The sequence below is a fragment of the Pseudopipra pipra genome, chromosome 14 (assembly GCF_036250125.1).
Source record: "Pseudopipra pipra isolate bDixPip1 chromosome 14, bDixPip1.hap1, whole genome shotgun sequence".
In the NCBI taxonomy this organism is placed as follows: Eukaryota; Metazoa; Chordata; class Aves; order Passeriformes; family Pipridae; genus Pseudopipra; species Pseudopipra pipra.
This window is the reverse complement of record NC_087562.1, coordinates 2,148,193-2,164,708: the sequence shown is the minus strand read 5'-3', so window position 1 is coordinate 2,164,708 and position 16,516 is coordinate 2,148,193. Positions and strand designations below refer to the sequence as shown.

At 53.7% G+C, this 16,516-nt stretch overlaps 1 protein-coding gene across 10 annotated transcripts in view; it reads right to left on the bottom strand.

Moving 5' to 3' along the window:
• Positions 1–16,516, bottom strand: part of PLEKHG4 (pleckstrin homology and RhoGEF domain containing G4) — a 90,062-nt gene that overhangs the window by 1,966 nt on the left and 71,580 nt on the right. For 5 of the 10 annotated variants that reach the window (XM_064670737.1, XM_064670739.1, XM_064670746.1 and 2 more), the window contains 9 exons: positions 8,628–9,571; positions 6,698–6,947; positions 5,869–5,958; positions 5,237–5,545; positions 4,252–4,422; positions 3,561–3,774; positions 2,846–2,962; positions 2,493–2,759; positions 1,109–1,938 (listed from right to left, as the gene is read on the bottom strand). In XM_064670737.1, coding sequence (XP_064526807.1) covers positions 1,610–1,938; positions 2,493–2,759; positions 2,846–2,962; positions 3,561–3,774; positions 4,252–4,422; positions 5,237–5,545; positions 5,869–5,958; positions 6,698–6,947; positions 8,628–9,571 — 2,691 coding nt within the window. In that variant the 3' untranslated portion in view covers positions 1,109–1,609. Of the gene's footprint in view, positions 1–1,108; positions 1,939–2,492; positions 2,760–2,845; positions 2,963–3,560; positions 3,775–4,251; positions 4,423–5,236; positions 5,546–5,868; positions 5,959–6,697; positions 6,948–8,627; positions 9,572–16,516 lie in introns of those variants that run through there. The other 5 variants (XM_064670741.1, XM_064670743.1, XM_064670738.1 and 2 more) reach the window with 5 other exon arrangements.

Sequence of the window (16,516 nt, the reverse complement as noted above, 5' to 3'; positions counted from 1 at the left end):
GAAAACCACCATTTGTCCAAGCTCAGTTTTGGTGGGGAAAGAATGTTTTACTGGAAGAGCCTTGCAGGAGAAACACGGCTCTTCCCCCACATGGAGATCTGTCTCTGTGCCTCGGGACTCGCCCAAAGCCTACACAGGCCAGCAAACCTGTGGCTTCTGTGGCCACTCCAAAAGTCTTGTCTGTGACTCCCCAGAAGGGGCTCTGGATGTTAAATTTGCACCTTGGCTAGTTCTGTTCAGCTGATTATGAACACCTGCAGATCACAAGCCACGGGCCTGTGTGTGTGTAACACCCCACGATGCCAAACCTACAAGCCATCTGCCACCCCCTGCCTCCATCACTCAAGCCCTAATCCTGCCCCTGGCGTTCGTACCCCTCTGCTCCCTGTGGAAAGGGAGGCTCAGCCCTAAGGACAGAGAGGAGAGCTGAGCCAGGAGCAGGCTAGTTTGTGTGGCCCCTGATGTGACATTCCAAGGGCTGCCACCCACATGACAGAAGCCCTGCTTGGCTTCAAGTCCTGTCAGGGTTCACCCTTCCTCAGATCAACAGTGATTTCCTCACAGACAAGGCATGCTCCCAAAATCACTAATACAGGAGCAACATCTGGCAGCTCCCTCAGGACATCCTGACCATAGCCTAGCAGGTTCCTCTGCCTGACGTGCAGTTTCCTTTGGAGGTTCAAAGGGAACTGTGGGATAAATCCAGCTTGGGGAGAACACTGTGGACTCCCCAGGGCAGTTCAGAGGGACTAGGAGCAGGATTTTGGCAAACAGCCACCAGAAACAGATTAGTGGTTAGACAGGAGGGCAGCATTCAGAGGAAAGCAGCTCATCTGAACACTGGTGACTAGGTGGTGCTCAAGCCTCTACTACCTGAAAGAGATTTTGGTTGTTCTGTTTCTGCAAGGCAGATGGATCAGACTGGTTGTTCCAAGTGTTGGCTCCACAGGAGCTGGTCTTCTCATGGATCAGAGCCTCAGAGACCAGTCAGGAATGCATGGGGAAAACTCACCAAGAAGCAGAGGGTAAGGTTCCCCTGACTCAGAGCTACTGACAAACCTGACCAGCCCTCAGAGCTGCTGGAAAATCCCCTTCAGGGGCTACTTACAACAACTCCACTTCCTGAGGCGGGGCCGAGGGGCTCACACTATTCTCGAGTGACTTTTGGTGACCTGGCCTGCTTTCTGCAGAGGAGAGAAGCCAGCATTAGTACAGGGTTAGAGGACAACAGCATCAGGATACGATCTAGTGGGAAGGCAAGCAGCTGAGAACTCTCAGGAACGTAAGAGGAGACACACTGACATCTCAGAGCAACAGGCTCCTGCTCCTCCATCTCATTGCTCCCCAAAAAAGGCCCAAACCTCCCAGGAAAGGAGCTTGGCAGCATCTGCAGCAGAGCTCCAGCCATCCCAGGAGGTAACATATGTACCCCAGCCCATGACAGCGTTATAGTTCCTGTTTGTGCAGCATCCCCTCCTTGTGCAGCCTCCAGCACTGCAGGTCCTTTCCAGCTCATCTCCTCGGGGATCTTGGCCACCACAGGGGTGGCTCCCGCACCAGAGGGGCTCTTGCCTGCCCCAGAGGAGCCAAGTCTCTGCAAGGGGAAATGTCACTTCCCCACAGTGACCCCGAGCCCAAAAGCAGCATCTTCGGTGCCCCCGTGAGAGGCAGTGGCTGGAACCGGGGAGGCAGTTGCAGGAACAGGCAAACTGAAGACAGTGTTTTGGCTGCTTGCACTTACTGCAGAAATGTACTGGCTGTTTGTGAACCTGGGTCTTCCCTCCACTGCAGAGCTGTGCTGTGGGCCTATGGGCACGTAGGGGGGCGAGCCCATGTCTTCACAAAAGCTTTCTTGTGGGACGTTGGAGACACAGCCGCTGTCGGAGCCGCTGGAGCCAGTGGCTGACATGCAGTGCGATGACTCTGAGCTCTCTGTTGCTGGGGAAAGAGGGGAAGGTCACTCTGATAACCATGAATTTAGCCTGCATATGACCTGTTTGCAGAGGCACTGGCCACACAAAGCCCACAGATCAGCCACACTCCTGTCTTGGACTCTTTAAAGCCCCAGGCAACAAAACAACACAAGGAAATTGAGTCATAATGATGCTGGAGATTGGCATGGGCTGGCCAGGGAAGTTCACACAAGGGAAGCCAAGGGGTCACTGGACCAGGCTGAAGAGGGCAAGGGACAGAGTGCTTCATACCAGAGGGGCAGAGACATGAGTCCCCAAGGCCACAGCAGCACCAGTACTCAGCACCAAGGCTGCCACGGGTACGGCTGCAGCTCAGCTGGTACCTTATAATCCCTGTGTCTGAGCTAACTCTCCCTGTGGAAGCTGAAACAGAGCTGGCATGGAAGGGCAGGGCCCTTGTGCCCCTGTCTGGGGCACTGCTGTGACCCCAAAAGCCTGGTCTGACTGCACAGTGCAGAGCAAGGTGAGGGGACGAGCCCACCCCTCCCGGGTGCCGCAGAGCAGCGGGACCGCACGTACTCAGGGACGGTTGGCTGCTCGTCTCGTGCTCCAGCTCATCCTCCTCAATGCAGGTGCCGATGTCAAAGGGGCATCTGGGGGGCAGGACTTCTGGCAGCAGAGCCTGGTTCACATACATGTGGAGGTTGAGGGGGCCCAGCAGGGAAGAGGAGGAGGAAGGGTTGTATGCAGTGTGGGTGGTGCCAGCGGAGAGCTGTGCTTGCGTCCTCTTGAATGGGTTGGAATGGTCAAACTGAGACACTGCGATCGATGCTCTGGTCCTGGCACCTGCCAGAAAATATTTAAAAAAAGCCCTGAGAACCAGTCCTGTCTGGCTCACACAAAGCAAGGTGGAAGGCACAGCTGGCACCTACCTCTGCCTTTCATGATGTAATCGATAGCACGGTCATTGATAGCTGCCTCGCTGGGTTTGATGTCCAGGAATGGTTTGTTACCCACACCCATGGAGACCATCTCTTGCATACGGATTTCTGGAGAGGAAGAGACCCACAGCCACATTATGAGGTTGACTTGACCCTCCCCAAGGCATTACACAGCTCCAGGATAGAGCACTCCTGAGCTTGGCTGCTCCTGAACTGCTGAGATTGGATCTGTTCTCCCCTTGCTCCCCAGCCCTACAGAGTCTCCAGGAACAAGCAATCATGCCCTGCTCTGGCCAAGTAGCTCAGTGCCATGCCACCTAGTAGAGTCCTGCCAAGCGGGAAGCCTGGGGGGGGGAGAGGAGGGACTCAGCCAGCCTGATTCAGGCAGCTCCCACTCCAGTAGTGGCCTAGATCACAGGGAGAGCAGCGAGTCTTTCAGGGGCACAGCCCGTGCTCACTGGGCAGAGAACCCTGAGCTCCTATCTCCCGTTTCTCTCATGGAGTCCAGGTGTGTGTCTACAGTCACACAGAGCTTGGACTAGTTGAGCTCCCTGGGGATGAGGGGCAGGGAAGGGACATGCCCAGCCAAGCCCAGCACATGCTCCTGAGGCTGCATGCCAGCACACAGCTGCTTGCTGCACAGAGCTGCCTGGGAACAGGCTCCAAACCTACTCAGGACAGCACGAGCTGAACAGGGCTCCCGCACCTTTTGCGGCACAGACGCCCCAGGGAGGAATCACACCTTTATTGCGGGCTGCCTGCTGCCACAGGATCTTGGCAATGTCACTGGTCCAGGCCTGCTTAGTCTCAGCTGAGCTGGCCTGGAGGATGTAGGTGTCGCTGGACTTCCGCCTCCGGAACCAGATCTCAAAGCGCAGGCCGCTGTCTCCAGAGTTCTCCGTCAGACCAATGTCTGCAGTCTGTGAGGAAGAGGAAAAGCAAAGCATCAACCATGCTGCACCAGGAGCAGAAAGGGTAAACTCTGCCTGAACCCTGTGCCAGAGCTACCTCCAGCTTGGCACACCAACGGGAAAGAGCCTGAGTCCTGTCAGGAACAGATATGACCTGGACACAGCTGAGCACACATAGCTCAGGCAATTCCCAGTGCTTCATCCAGAGTTAGCACCACTTCCCTGCCACACACACACTGCCTTTCCCTCACACTCCCTGGCCCTCAGAAAATGCTGGCCCCGCATCTCACAGCACAGAGAGGGCCTAGGCATTAATGTGTGAAGTATTCTCTTCTAGATTCACGGCATGGCTTGGAGAAGGCTTAGAAGTGGTGGGAGCAGCTCCTCTGCTGAAGGTGCTCCTGCTTCCCATTTCAGAGGCAAGTCCATGGGGAAACCAGTCATGGACACCTCCCACACGAGAGGGTGTGGCAGAGCTGCCCTTACCTTGAAGGAGCACTTGTAGATATACACATCAAAGCCACCCTGGATCTTCTTGGGCTTGCTGAAGAGGATCAGATCCTCAAAGAGGAAGACGTGTCGCTGGCACTTCCTACGGCCCAGCCAGATGGTGAACTCGTCCTGACGCACCAGCTGCCCCTGCTCCTTCAGGTTTACCTGGACACAGAGGACATCCTAGTGAGACTCCAGCAGGATGATCCAGGCAGCCCTACACCTTGACTTGGAGAACAGGGTCCCATACGGCTGTGGCCCAGGTGGTAAAGAAGTGGCAGCTACCTGGTATCTTAGGACTCTTGAAGAGGTAGGGCTGCAAGGCATTGCTAGAACCACATCAGGCTGAAACAACTGGCTCCAAGCTCAGGGGAGAGCTGCACCTTTCTGCCAGGCATAACCCACAGATGACCCTCTTCTGTCACCCTGTGCAGATCTGTGACAAACCTCAGGGGTGGCAACTGCAGGCAGCAGCCAGAGCTTTCCCTTGGGGAGGAAATGAATCCCATCAACAGCCAGGAGCACATCTGGGTCAGAAGGCCAGTTCCTCAGTTCCTCCTGCCCCAGACTGATCGTCCTCCACCCTGAACCCTGGGGTTTCTGCACTTTGCATGACTCTCCTTCAAGTCCCACCTAGACAATTTTGCCCTACCCCTGGCATCAGCATCAGCTTGAATTCCTTCTTGCAAACTGCCTGACCCTCTTTTCACCAGCTCAGAAGAGATGAAAGGCCCAAAGCAGCTTGCAGGACAGCATGTGCAAGGGCTGCCAGGCTGCCTCCCATCACTGGTGAGCACCTGGCAGTGTGTTTATGACAAGCAGTTCACCCCACTCAGGTAACAGCACCCCAGCCGTCTGTCCTGACAGATCAAGGAGACCTCCAAGCCCCACTGTTCCCCTGCCCCACGCCTCAGTGTCCTGCTAGGCTGTACTGGCACACAGCACCCTGAGCACTGTGGGAATCTGAGGGGAGGCTCACCATACAATCCAAAGACCCCAAGCCTAGAGAAGGGGAAGAAGTGTGGCTCTGCCCCCCTGGGCAGGGGAGGACACCGGAACGTACGTCACAGTCACGGATGGCATCCATGGCCAGCAGGTCATTTCCATGCCGGAGCTGAAACTTCACCATCTCCTCAGCTGCACGGAGATAGCCCAGCTCCTGCTCCTGAGCCTCGCTGCACTCCTTGATCAGGTCCTTCAGGAGCAGGGCGTATTTGCTCATCCGCTGGATGGGTTTCAGCAGGTAGGAGGCCAAGTCCATCTTATCCCCCAGCTGCACCTGCTTCAACTGAGAAATGCAGCAGAGTGAAGGCAGCAGCTTCCCTGTGCCTCCAGGCAGGCACTGACACCCACAGCTCTCCTGACTGGGGTACTCGGAGAAAACGAGTGCTCTCGGGGAAATGCAAGGCCACAGGACCAACACTGCTGTTTGCTCCTTTCCAAAGCCCTCACTGCCCTTCTGCCCTGTTCCCCCCATACTCCTGTGCAGACATGCCAGGGAAGCAGAGGGAGCACTGAGCCCACCTCAGGGAGGAAAGCTGAGTTTGTTTAAACAGATTGGTTTAGGACCCAACCACCCTGAGCAATCATGATGCAGGCAGAGGAACTTACCTTGAAGAAGGTATTCCCATGGCTGGCCAGCAGCGAGTCTGACTTCGGCTTGTTCTTACTATACAATGCATACATTCCAAACTGGTCCTTCTGCAGAAGAGATCCATCCCCGGGTGAGACCCACACACCCAGGACACAGTGACAGCCATGCCCCTGGCAGGTTATTGTAGGACTACTTCTGCCTCTCCCAGGCTGCACCAGAGCCTCCTATGATATTGGGAATGACTTTGCTCCAAGCTCATTAAGAGCCAGGGAATGTACTTGTCTTCCTACTCCTACAGTAGGCAGGACTCTTTAATCCACTCTCCTGTCATCCCTTGCCCCTTCCATACCCAATAGTAACCTGGTATCATTCATCCCTGGTAGCAGCAAACATGCATGGGGCAGCTGACCTTAAGACCTGTGCCCTACGCTTCTGTCCAGCAGCCCTTTTCACCCAGAGCAGCAGGTCTGTACCTCTCTGGTCACTGAAGTCATTCCCCCCTTACACCACAGACAGAAGATGGGTATGGGATGCCCCTGCAGAAGCACGTGGGCTTCACAGAGCAGACATTTTGCTTCCCTGGAAGTGCCTCTTAGTAGCAAAGAGCAACAAGAAAGTCAAAGAACATCTGCTGCCACCTGGGCTCAGCCTCACACAGCCATCCCAGTCCAACCTAGCATTTGAGCTGGAAGGGGACAAACCAACCCAGCACAAGGCAGTCCTCCCCCTCCCAAAAAGGGCCACAGCCCACTAACATACCAAATATACGGGCACTGCTGGGCTCTGGAGCCAAGCACGTGCCTGGGGGAACCCGACCCCGGGGGGAAGGTGCTGATGATGCCTTACGTGTCGCAGGAAGCAGTGGCTGACCCGCAGGGGGTGGTTACAGCAGCTCTCCAGCTCCCGCAGGAAGTATTGGCTGTGGAAGTCATAGAGTTTCTCCAGGTTGCCAAAGATGACGCTGCGCTTCCCGCGCAGGTCCTGGGGGAGGTCGAGGCGCTCCATCTCTGGGAAGTAGCTGTCGATGATGTAGCGGAGCGACCTCACGTATTCCCGCTCCGTGGTCACCATCTCGTCGATGATGTGCCGCAGTTTGCTGCAACAGCACACACACAGCCTTGGAGGGACCCAGGCTGCTGCAGGGCCACGGCAGCCAGAGTGCCTGCAGAGCACTGCACTACCTCTACAGAGACCCAGCACGGAGATGAGATGACCCCTTAGCACAGTCCAAGCTCATATTAACAACTATCTGTGATAGCTCTGACCCTGAGCACTGACGGGACCCAAGGGAACGGCAGGAAGCTGTGTCAGGAGAGGTTTAGGCTGGATATTAGGAAAAGGTTCTTCACCCAGAGGGTGGTCGGGCAGTGGAACAGGCTCCCCAGGGAAGCATTCACGGCACTAAGCCTGACAGAGTTCAAGAAGCACTCGGACAACACTCTCAGGCACATGGGGGGATTCTTGGAGTTGTTCAGTGCAGAGTCAGGAGTTTGACTCAATTATCCCTGTGGGTCCCTTCCAACTTGGGATATTCTGTGATTCTAAGAAACCCTGTCAGTTTTCCCATTCAGGGAGAGTGAGCCTCAGGCTGCCTGTGATCCTGATCCAAGCTCAGCAGGGCAGACATCCCTTGTCCTCATAAAAGCAAGAGCAGGAAACAAACCGTGTAACACCTCATCAGCAAACAGCAGTTCCTAGCATGGGCTGCTCCACGCATCTAATGATGCCTCTTAGGTACTCGAGGTTGCCACTGAGAGGCAGTGTAGCACCAAACATAACTCCTCCAACGTGTCCCTGCCTCCCCTGCCTCTCAGCTTTCCCCCAAGCCAACTCCTCTGGTTGTTCAGAGGACAGCACAGCAGGACTGCCTCAGCACCCACCGGATGGGGAGGCTGCTGCTGCTCATTCCCTGCCATAAGCTTCCCTGGATATCCCTAGGATATTGGAGCCCCCTTCCAGAAGATTTCACTGTCCCAGCCATCTCACTCAGAGCAGTAACAGTGGTCCCCTTGCATCCAGCACTCATCTCTCATCTCTGCCATTAATTTTTAGTTTTATTTTAATCTTTTCCAATGACAGCAGCTGAAAGACCTGCCTGGAGACCCCCTATCAAGAACAGCTCACATCCCTGGCCTCTCCACAGCTTAAGCACATTGAAGTATGACAACAAATTTGAGACCATCAAGGACAGAGAAGGAAAAGAAGAGCACAAAAGTCAGCTGTTGGACATCCAGAAATTTCAACCCCAAAGAACAAACACAAAGACTCTCTTACCTGTGCAGCTACTGTTACAAGGTGCTGGAAATGCCTCCCTGCCAGTCTCAGTCCAGCACTGCCCAAAAGTATGTGGGACAATGCACTATGTTTCTGCTCCCCCACTGCACCTGTACCCCTGCTTTGTTAGGTCCCTCAATAGTGTTTCTGCAACCCCTCATCCTCCAACGCCAGCAAGGTTGAGAGACTCTCCCTCCTGGGTCTCCTGCCTGGGAACTGCTCCTTCCCCTCTGAGAGGAATCACACTGTGAGGGAAGAGTAACAGATCCCATTTCTCTGCCTCCCCATCGAGAAAGGTGTCAGGCTATGTGGGGACATCCCTGTGTGCTTGCTCAGCACCACACACGTGTGCAGGAACCATAGAGACACAGCTCTAGCCACCCACCTCTAGCCACCCACCCCGTACCCAGTGCTCAAGTAACCAGCTCTACAGAGCTCCCCACATCTCTGCTGGCTGCCTTTTCACCACCCTGAGAGAGCACCAAACGTCCCAGCCGCTTACCTGCCCCAGCTCTTGGCTTCCGAGGCGGAGAGGCAGCCCCTGTGCCCCTCGAGCAGGCAGTCTGCAGCCCAGCTGTGAGCCGCCGGCTGCCGCAGCGCGAACGTCCTGTCCACCAGCTCGGTGCTGCTCACCTCCAGCCCCTTGATGAAGACGCCGGTGTTGCCGTACCTGACCGGCTCGCTCCTCTGGCAGCTCGACCACAGGCTCTCCCCGCAAGGGAAGTCAAAGCTTTGGGCCTTCCGGAGCACCCTCCTGGGAGGCAGCTTCCCAGGGACTGGCGTGGATGCAGAGGGTGGCTTCACCTCCGAGGTTTCTAATATGCTCTCGAGGTTTGGCTGTTCTTCAGGCAGCTTTGGAGACTTACAGGCCCCGCTGGCAAAAAAACCTCTGCTTGAGTGAGGGCCAGGGCTGAGGGCAGTTTGGCTGGCAACTTCTTCCCCAGCACCAACATCACCGGGGCAGCTCAGGGAGGGCGAGGGAACTTTCTCCTTAGTCCACTCCAGAGAGCAGTTGGACTTGCTGTAACAGTGGGATGCACTGTAAGTCCTGTCCCAGGGGGACCTGGAGGTGGCTCCCTCGGAGTGCCTCCAGTGGAACAGACTGCCAGCCTCACTGCCAGCCTGGGGCTGCTCCCCGGCAGCTGGGCTGCGGTCTGACAGCAGAGACTTCCTTGTTCTCAAGGCTGCTTCGAGTTTCTTTTCAAAAACCAGCTTGGTCTCCTGACATTTAGACCATGCAAATTTCCACTGCTTGAGCCCCTTGTCACTCTTCAGCTCACAGGCCAAGTCCTTCATCTCCTGGAAGCGGGCAGTGCTGATGTCGGGGTGCTGCCCCTTGTAACTCTCCAGGCACTTGATCACATCTGCACAGTGCTCGGGGGAGCTGCAGTCCTCCATGCTGACACAGGCAAGGTGTCGCATCCCTTCCAAGGCCCACTCGTACGCCTGCAGAGTGAGAACAAAAAGCAGCAGCCGGTCAGAGGGACTCAGTGAAGAATAACCCTAATTCCAGTGCCTGAAGACAAGAGAAAGGATCAGTGTGTGGCCATCACAGTTCCAGTGTGAGGGGGGGGCTGCTATTGTCAATGGGGCTTAACAATTCAGCAAAACAAACAGCCCCTTATGCAAAGGGCTTCAGCTGTGCTGGCTGCTCTGCCACGGCCCCACCTCCCCACCAGGTCCCAGTGGCGCTGGCACCCACACTGCTGGGCACGTTTGTCCTCTCTGGGCAGGGGGGCCCAGGGGAAGCTGCTGCTAAGACTGTAGGAATTCACACCTCGGTGTGACTCTGCTCAGTATGAAACCTGGAGCTCTCCCTCCCCCTTTGCCCAGCCACTCTTACCACTGCCATGCAGGACAAGGTCAAGGGGGCACCAGTAAGCTGCAGGGAATGGGACTGCTGCTCCCCACCCTATTTCCCTGGAGCTGACAGCACAGAAGCCTGGAGCTGCACCAGATTTGGGGGCTGTGGATCACCCCAAGTGCTCTGACCCATCCTTGCAGCAAGGAGAGTGAGACTGTGCAGCTTGAGCATTTTCTATGCCTGCTGGCACCCACGTGGTGAGCTGTGCCCTGCCTACCTGCCTGGCTCTGCTTGCCACTGCACTACATGCTTGTGCTGGTTAGTTGAATACTGAGCTCAGCAGTTTATTTCTAATATTCCAGGAATGCTGGAAGCAGCTTCGTGGGGCTTAACTCCAGCAGTGGTGCATAAAACAGTGCCTTGCTGAAACAGCTCTGCCACATCAGTCAACCAAGAGGAGTGTGATAAAACATGGTCCAATGGGACAGACAGACAGGAAGAGTGAGTGCCTTAACCATGGCAGGAGAGGGGCTAATGAAGCATCGAGCACCAAGTCCTGTCTGTCATTGATCAAAATCAGAAGACAAGCAAACATCTGACAGGCTCATCAGCCATCTCTCCATAAAGCAGGGGTGATGACAAGGTTTAATGATAGAGTAAGATGTGACCAGTTGCCACAGGCCTGGTCAGGGAACTTTACTATTCATCAGTGAACACACAGAGTTATTTGTTAAGATCAGATGCACAAGGCAAGGAAAACACCCAGGATAGGGCTGCCTGACATCTTCCACCAACTGCCCACACTAGGGCACTTGACCTGTCAAGGCCTTGTGTACCTGCAGAAAAACAACACATGTTTTAGTGCCAGGAACAAAGTGACCAGCTTTTACATTTTCCGCTTCCTGAGCAGTCTTACTGTGATAATCTTTACTCAGAGAGCTAAAGCACTCTGAGTGTCTCACTCAAGACACCAAGAAAATCCACCCAAGCTTTATGCAAGCAGACAATGCATCCCTATCAGGCGCATGGTTGTCAAACAGAGCAGGAACCAGGCTCACTCTGTTGGAGACAGAGGGAGGTAGGGCAGAAGGTATTTCATTCACATGCTGCCCAGTCCCTGGATAAGGATGGCTATGAGAGCCTCCTCGTAGTTGCTGTTTGTACAAGAGCTAAATGCCAGCACAGCCTGTAGCCTGCAGACCGAGCAGAGTCACTCCAGGGGCAGATTCCACTGGAGTTCCCAGAGCCATCCACATTGCTCTTTTGAGCTGCAGCTGCACGGCGTGCGTGCAGCCAGACCCATTACTCACACGGAGCTCCTTCAGAAACACCAGCAGCTGCTCAGGGAAAAGGCTTCTCAGCCCCACACAGTCACAGCACAGAGACATTGGAAAGAGCAGCAACCCCCTCTCCTGCCATCGCCCTGCCTTGCAAAGCAACAGAGCCCTGACCCGCCTCTCTCTTGATCCATGCACAGTGAAGCTGAAATCTTCCCAACCATGTCTGGAACCAGGCAGGAAGGAACCTGTACCTTGGCTTTTGATCTTTATAGGAAAGTCGTTACTGAAACTCTCAATTAAAGGATTAAAGACAAACGTGCTTCCTGCATACGCAGGGCTGACCCATCCTGCAACAGGCTGGTCCTGCCAGGCTGCCCAGGAGAGGCAGGGGCTCTTGGGGACGTGCCATGCTGTAAGGAAGAGGCAGGGACTTCACTGGAGCATGGTGCAACCCTCAAGCCCATCACCTTGTGCTGGTCCCTGATCATTTCACCATGGACAAGGCTTGCAGCACATCAAGGACAGAAGCTCCTGGAGTCTGTTGGATTTGGCATCACTGCAGTGCCATCTGCAAATATCGGCCAAGAGAAGCTGCTCAGCCCTGGCTCAGGGCATGTTGCCAGCAGTGCACAGAAAGCCTTCCAGGGGTCCTGGATCCTCACCTGAGCCACCACTCAGATATTACGTCTTCCCAACTCAAACTTATTACAAACCCACCAGATTCCTTTCCTACTCATGGTTCAGTGATCTCTAAGACACCTTCTGGGTAGTCAAAACAGGGGACAGACACTGTGCATCTCAGACATGCCAGAAGGGGCAATTTCAGGAGGGTGACTAACTCTGCTGTGAGAAAGTTTCTTCCTGAATCTGAAGTGACTGCACAGGGGAGCTGAGACAGGGGTGATGAAAAGTCAAGACTGATCCTGATGGGAGCAATAATCCTGCTGGGGTATGATGACTGAAGCACAGCAACAAGGCAGACCAAGTCCTCCACCCTTCTCAGCAATGTCCTGGGACTGCAAGCCCCCCATCTCCCTTGCTTTCTACAACTCAGAGCAGAGAAAGCAGCACAACAGCAGGGACCACTGCCAAGGATAGCAAGAAAGAAACCAACACAATCCAACGAGCCTTGATCCAGTCTGTGTGCAGCTCCTGCAGGCAGGCTGTGCTCCACTCTGCTGTTGGTCACTGAGACACAACTGGTCACTGGTCTTTGTGGCAAGAAACAACCACACAGCTCCCCATTTAATCACACCTCCTCTTACCACCACTCTGTTCACTCTCAGTGCCCTTAACTTCAGCTGTGAGCTTGAAGAGCAAAATGAGGTTGGTTTGCAGCAAAGGAGGCAAAACTGTTGCAGCCAAAAGAGGTCAAAGCATCCCAGGTCCTGTTTTGAACTAAACCAAGCACTTCCCTGCTTTAGGTTGTTTTGAGAAGTGACTCCTGCTCACAACACTGATGTGTCCCCTGCCACAGGCTGCTGCACACACACAGTTATCAGGGACCTGTGGTGGAGACTGCCTTGTATGCTGACAGTTCAGAAAGCCCACAGTTAAAAAATCCTTTTTACATCGAAATATACTGAAAGCAAAATTACCCAGGCTAAAACCTTACTGTTGTAAGAACTGTCAGCTGGCAAACAGTGACAAGCCTGTTTCTCTGCTAACTCAGAGACCAAGTAGTTACAGCAGAAAGTGGTTGGCTCACCACTCATTTGGATTGCTTTGGGCTTTCCTCAGGCTCCCACCCACTGATTCTAACAGCACCCCTAAAGAAAGAAGCAGGGAAAGAGCAAGACTTCAGGATCTCCAGATGTCCCCTTGGCAAGTCTATTAATTGGTTAAAAACAGATCTCATTGTACCTTCCCATCTGTCCAGAGGGGGTCCATACCCTGGCTGTGCCCAGATCTGTGCTGTACATTTTCAGGCCCTACAGCCAGACTTGAGGCAGGGACACTGCTTCAGTGCATCATCTCAGCTATTCAGAAGCAAATACTGCAAATCTAAATACCAGATTGGGGATCCCTGGTAACCAGAGACAAGGCAGAGGGGGAAGGGGTCACGCTTCACATGAGAACTACTGAAGTGTGCAGAGAACACCCCGACTAGGCACAGGCCAGATTCCCTTTCTTTCACAGTGCAAAACACAGGGAGAGAAAACATCCCAACTGATCCCAAATTCGAGCAAAATGCAAAGCAAGCTGCTACCTGACACACAGGAGCTATGGAGAAAACAGCCATCCCTCCTAGACATTGTGATGCTTTTTCCACATCTCACTTCTAAGCAAGGTCTGTGGCTCCAGGAGCAGGCAGAAACGTTGGACACACAAGAAACCATGTAATTGCAGAGGACAAGCACTTCAGCAAAGCCACCAAGTTAGAAGTAACCCCCTCTCTATGCAGAGATTCGCTGTTGCTCTCTTCCCCACCCTGTAGTACTCGACTTTTCCAAACTGCATTTGAAGCCCTGCCTGGGATTCATTAGCAGCAGAAACCAAACTAATCAGAACTGTGTCCTGATGTAGCTGGTAAAAGCTCAGCTTTAAAGATGAAAGGAAGTGTGCTCTTGAAATGAAAAGCTAAACCATTTCTGAGTTGCTGTGTAGCTCACAGGGCCTCCCCTCCTCTCTCCAAGGGAGGACAGACTACTGAAATCATCAGTTTGCCTAAAATTAGCTGCTAAGGGAAACAACCTTTAATTCCTGTATTTGCATTTCTGCCAGTTACCAAGTGCCAGCTGTTGTACAAACATCACGGGAGGGCAGAGGATGAGAGACCAGCACAAAGTACAAACTCCTTGGATTTAAGGATAAGAAAGGAGAAAAAGCAGTAACCACAGCTGGGCAGGAGAGAAGAACAAGGGGTCAGGGAAGCAGCACCTGTCAGGGTTAGTCTGGGCACGCCACAGCCCAAGCACCATCAAAGGCTGCTCATTAGAGCAACTTGCTTGGACATCCATTTGCAGCAGCACTCAGGACGAACATGAACAGAGCTCAAAAATCCCTTCATTTGCCCTCTGGGCAGTCAGGCATGACAAGTCCAGGAGAGCCTAATTACAGGAGAAGATAATTGGATAAAGTAGGATTGCACATGATTTCTGCTCTGTTGACGACAGCACGAGGACCCGTAGGGCAGACGTGGCTCGTTGTGCCGGTGCCGTGCAGGACGCTCGCCCCTCTTTAACTGCTGCCCTGCCAGGTGACACCGAGGGCTGCCCCTCAGGGACAGGGTGACTCACCTGCTGAATCACAAGCAGCGACAGTAACCCCTCCTTCAGTGCAACTCAGAGCTTCCACAGGGCACCCTGTGCCAGCCTCGCTACATCTCTGTGCACAGACACACATGTACACATATATGACACATGTGTGGATATTTATAAGTGTGTGTATGTATAAAATGACTCCCTGGGTAGCTGGGCAGCAAGTGCCAGATTTGTCCTCCTCAGAGCTTCCCTGGCTACACAGTTGCAGAAAATCTCCCAACTGCCAACAATGTGCAGTTTTCCCTCAGTGCTCCCTTTTTGCTCCTTGGGTAGACTCTGTACTGATTTTTCTCCCCCTGTTTTTCTGTCTCACCACAGGGATTTTCTCAACATTTAAAAGCTTCCAAGTCCAGAAGACATGGGGCCAAGTTTGCTCCCAGTAAAATCAGAAACTTTAATGTTTGCCTTTGCTTCAAACCAGCCTTCTCACATTTGAGGCACTGCCCATTTTTCAGCAGCTTTGTGCACCCATAGCAAAGCTTTTCTGACAAGGAAATTCTGCTCACAACCCCTTCTCGCAGAACAAGGGCAGATGCTGTCTCACTGCCTCGGTATTATCCTCTCTCCTTTCTGGTGCTTCATCATTTATAAACCCAACTGCATGCTGAAATCTGCTTTGGCAGACTGCTGTCCTCCTCTTCAGCTGCCCCCAACAGCTCAAATCTGGTGCCTGGTCCTTCCTTTGGCTACGCCAGTCACTGCAGAGTCATGAAACCAAGTGAAGACTGACTTGAAAGAAGCTGCATGTGTTGAGCTGAGCAAGCAGAAGGTCTGAAGGAGTGAGCGTGTGTGTTTGTGGATGTACAACTGCTGCCTAGGGGAGGAAAAGGACAGCACATTTTCAGGCTTCTTTTAGTGAAGGGGATAAATCCCCTCCTTTGGAGAGGGCCAGGAGCCTCATGTTTACCAGCGAGATCAAGTCACAGTGAGATGTGTGAGTCACCCAAGCTGGCAACTCGCACAACAGCAACAAATTACCCCGTTCAGAGACTAATGTCACCTCCAGAGGTTTTTTGCATGCTTTGCTTTTGCATCTGTCCCGACAGTCGCATCATCACGCCGCACAAACACCCCTCTGTAATAGCACTCCGCAGGCCAGCGAGGACAGACTGGACTGTGGTGGGTGTCTCCCCTCTGCCCTGCACTGGCTCCCTTTTAATGAGGTTCTCTGTGCTCAGCTGGGGATTGCAAAATCTCCAAAATGCCCTTGGGCCTGGATAGGGAAGTGCAGATGCTTTCTCTGTAGCCTTCAATTCACATCCTTTCCCTTGTGACAAGCTGAGCCAAACTCTGCTTAACTACTCCGAGATGCATTGGGACCTCTCTGCACTGCACTGTAGGTGCCTTGGGGGATGTGGAGCTGAAACTGAACCCAGACACCCAGCACATCTGCTGGGCCCCCCCTTCTCCAGAGGAGCTGACAAGACTGGAAACTGCTCCCCAGTTTAGGAGCACACCAAGATGAACTCAGAGGTGAAAAGCCCCGCAGAGCTGCCAGAGGAGCCAGGTCAGAGGCAGCGGGTGCCTGGGAGAACCCTGTCCATATGTCCAGGGCTTTGATATGCAGATGGAGCCATTGTGAGCTTCAGTCCCATCTGTACACTGAGGGGAGCTTCATGTCCAGATTGCCTGAACAGATCTATTTAACTCCCGTGACTAAAGGGAATTGCAGTCTCCAGGAGGATCCCAGCATCCAAACGGATGCCAGCACACAAACATTCAGAAAATCTCTCACCCTGTGCCACTTCTATCCCATGATCAGAGGGGAAAAAAGCACCAAACCCAACATTCTGCACACAAGGCTGGGCCCAGCTGAGGGAAGATCTCTGCTGGCATCAGATCTCACACCTCAAGCACTACACCCTCCCCTCACAGCTTAGCTGCAACTCGAGCAGGGAAATTCTTAAACCTGCTGGGAGGAAATGCTGTTTCCCTGCCATGACTGACTGACTGGCTCCCAGTGTTGTGATCCTGCAGGAGATCTGAACCCACCTGACAGGAGTGCCAGACTTTCAGAAAACTGTCAGCTTACGCTCATGGCAGC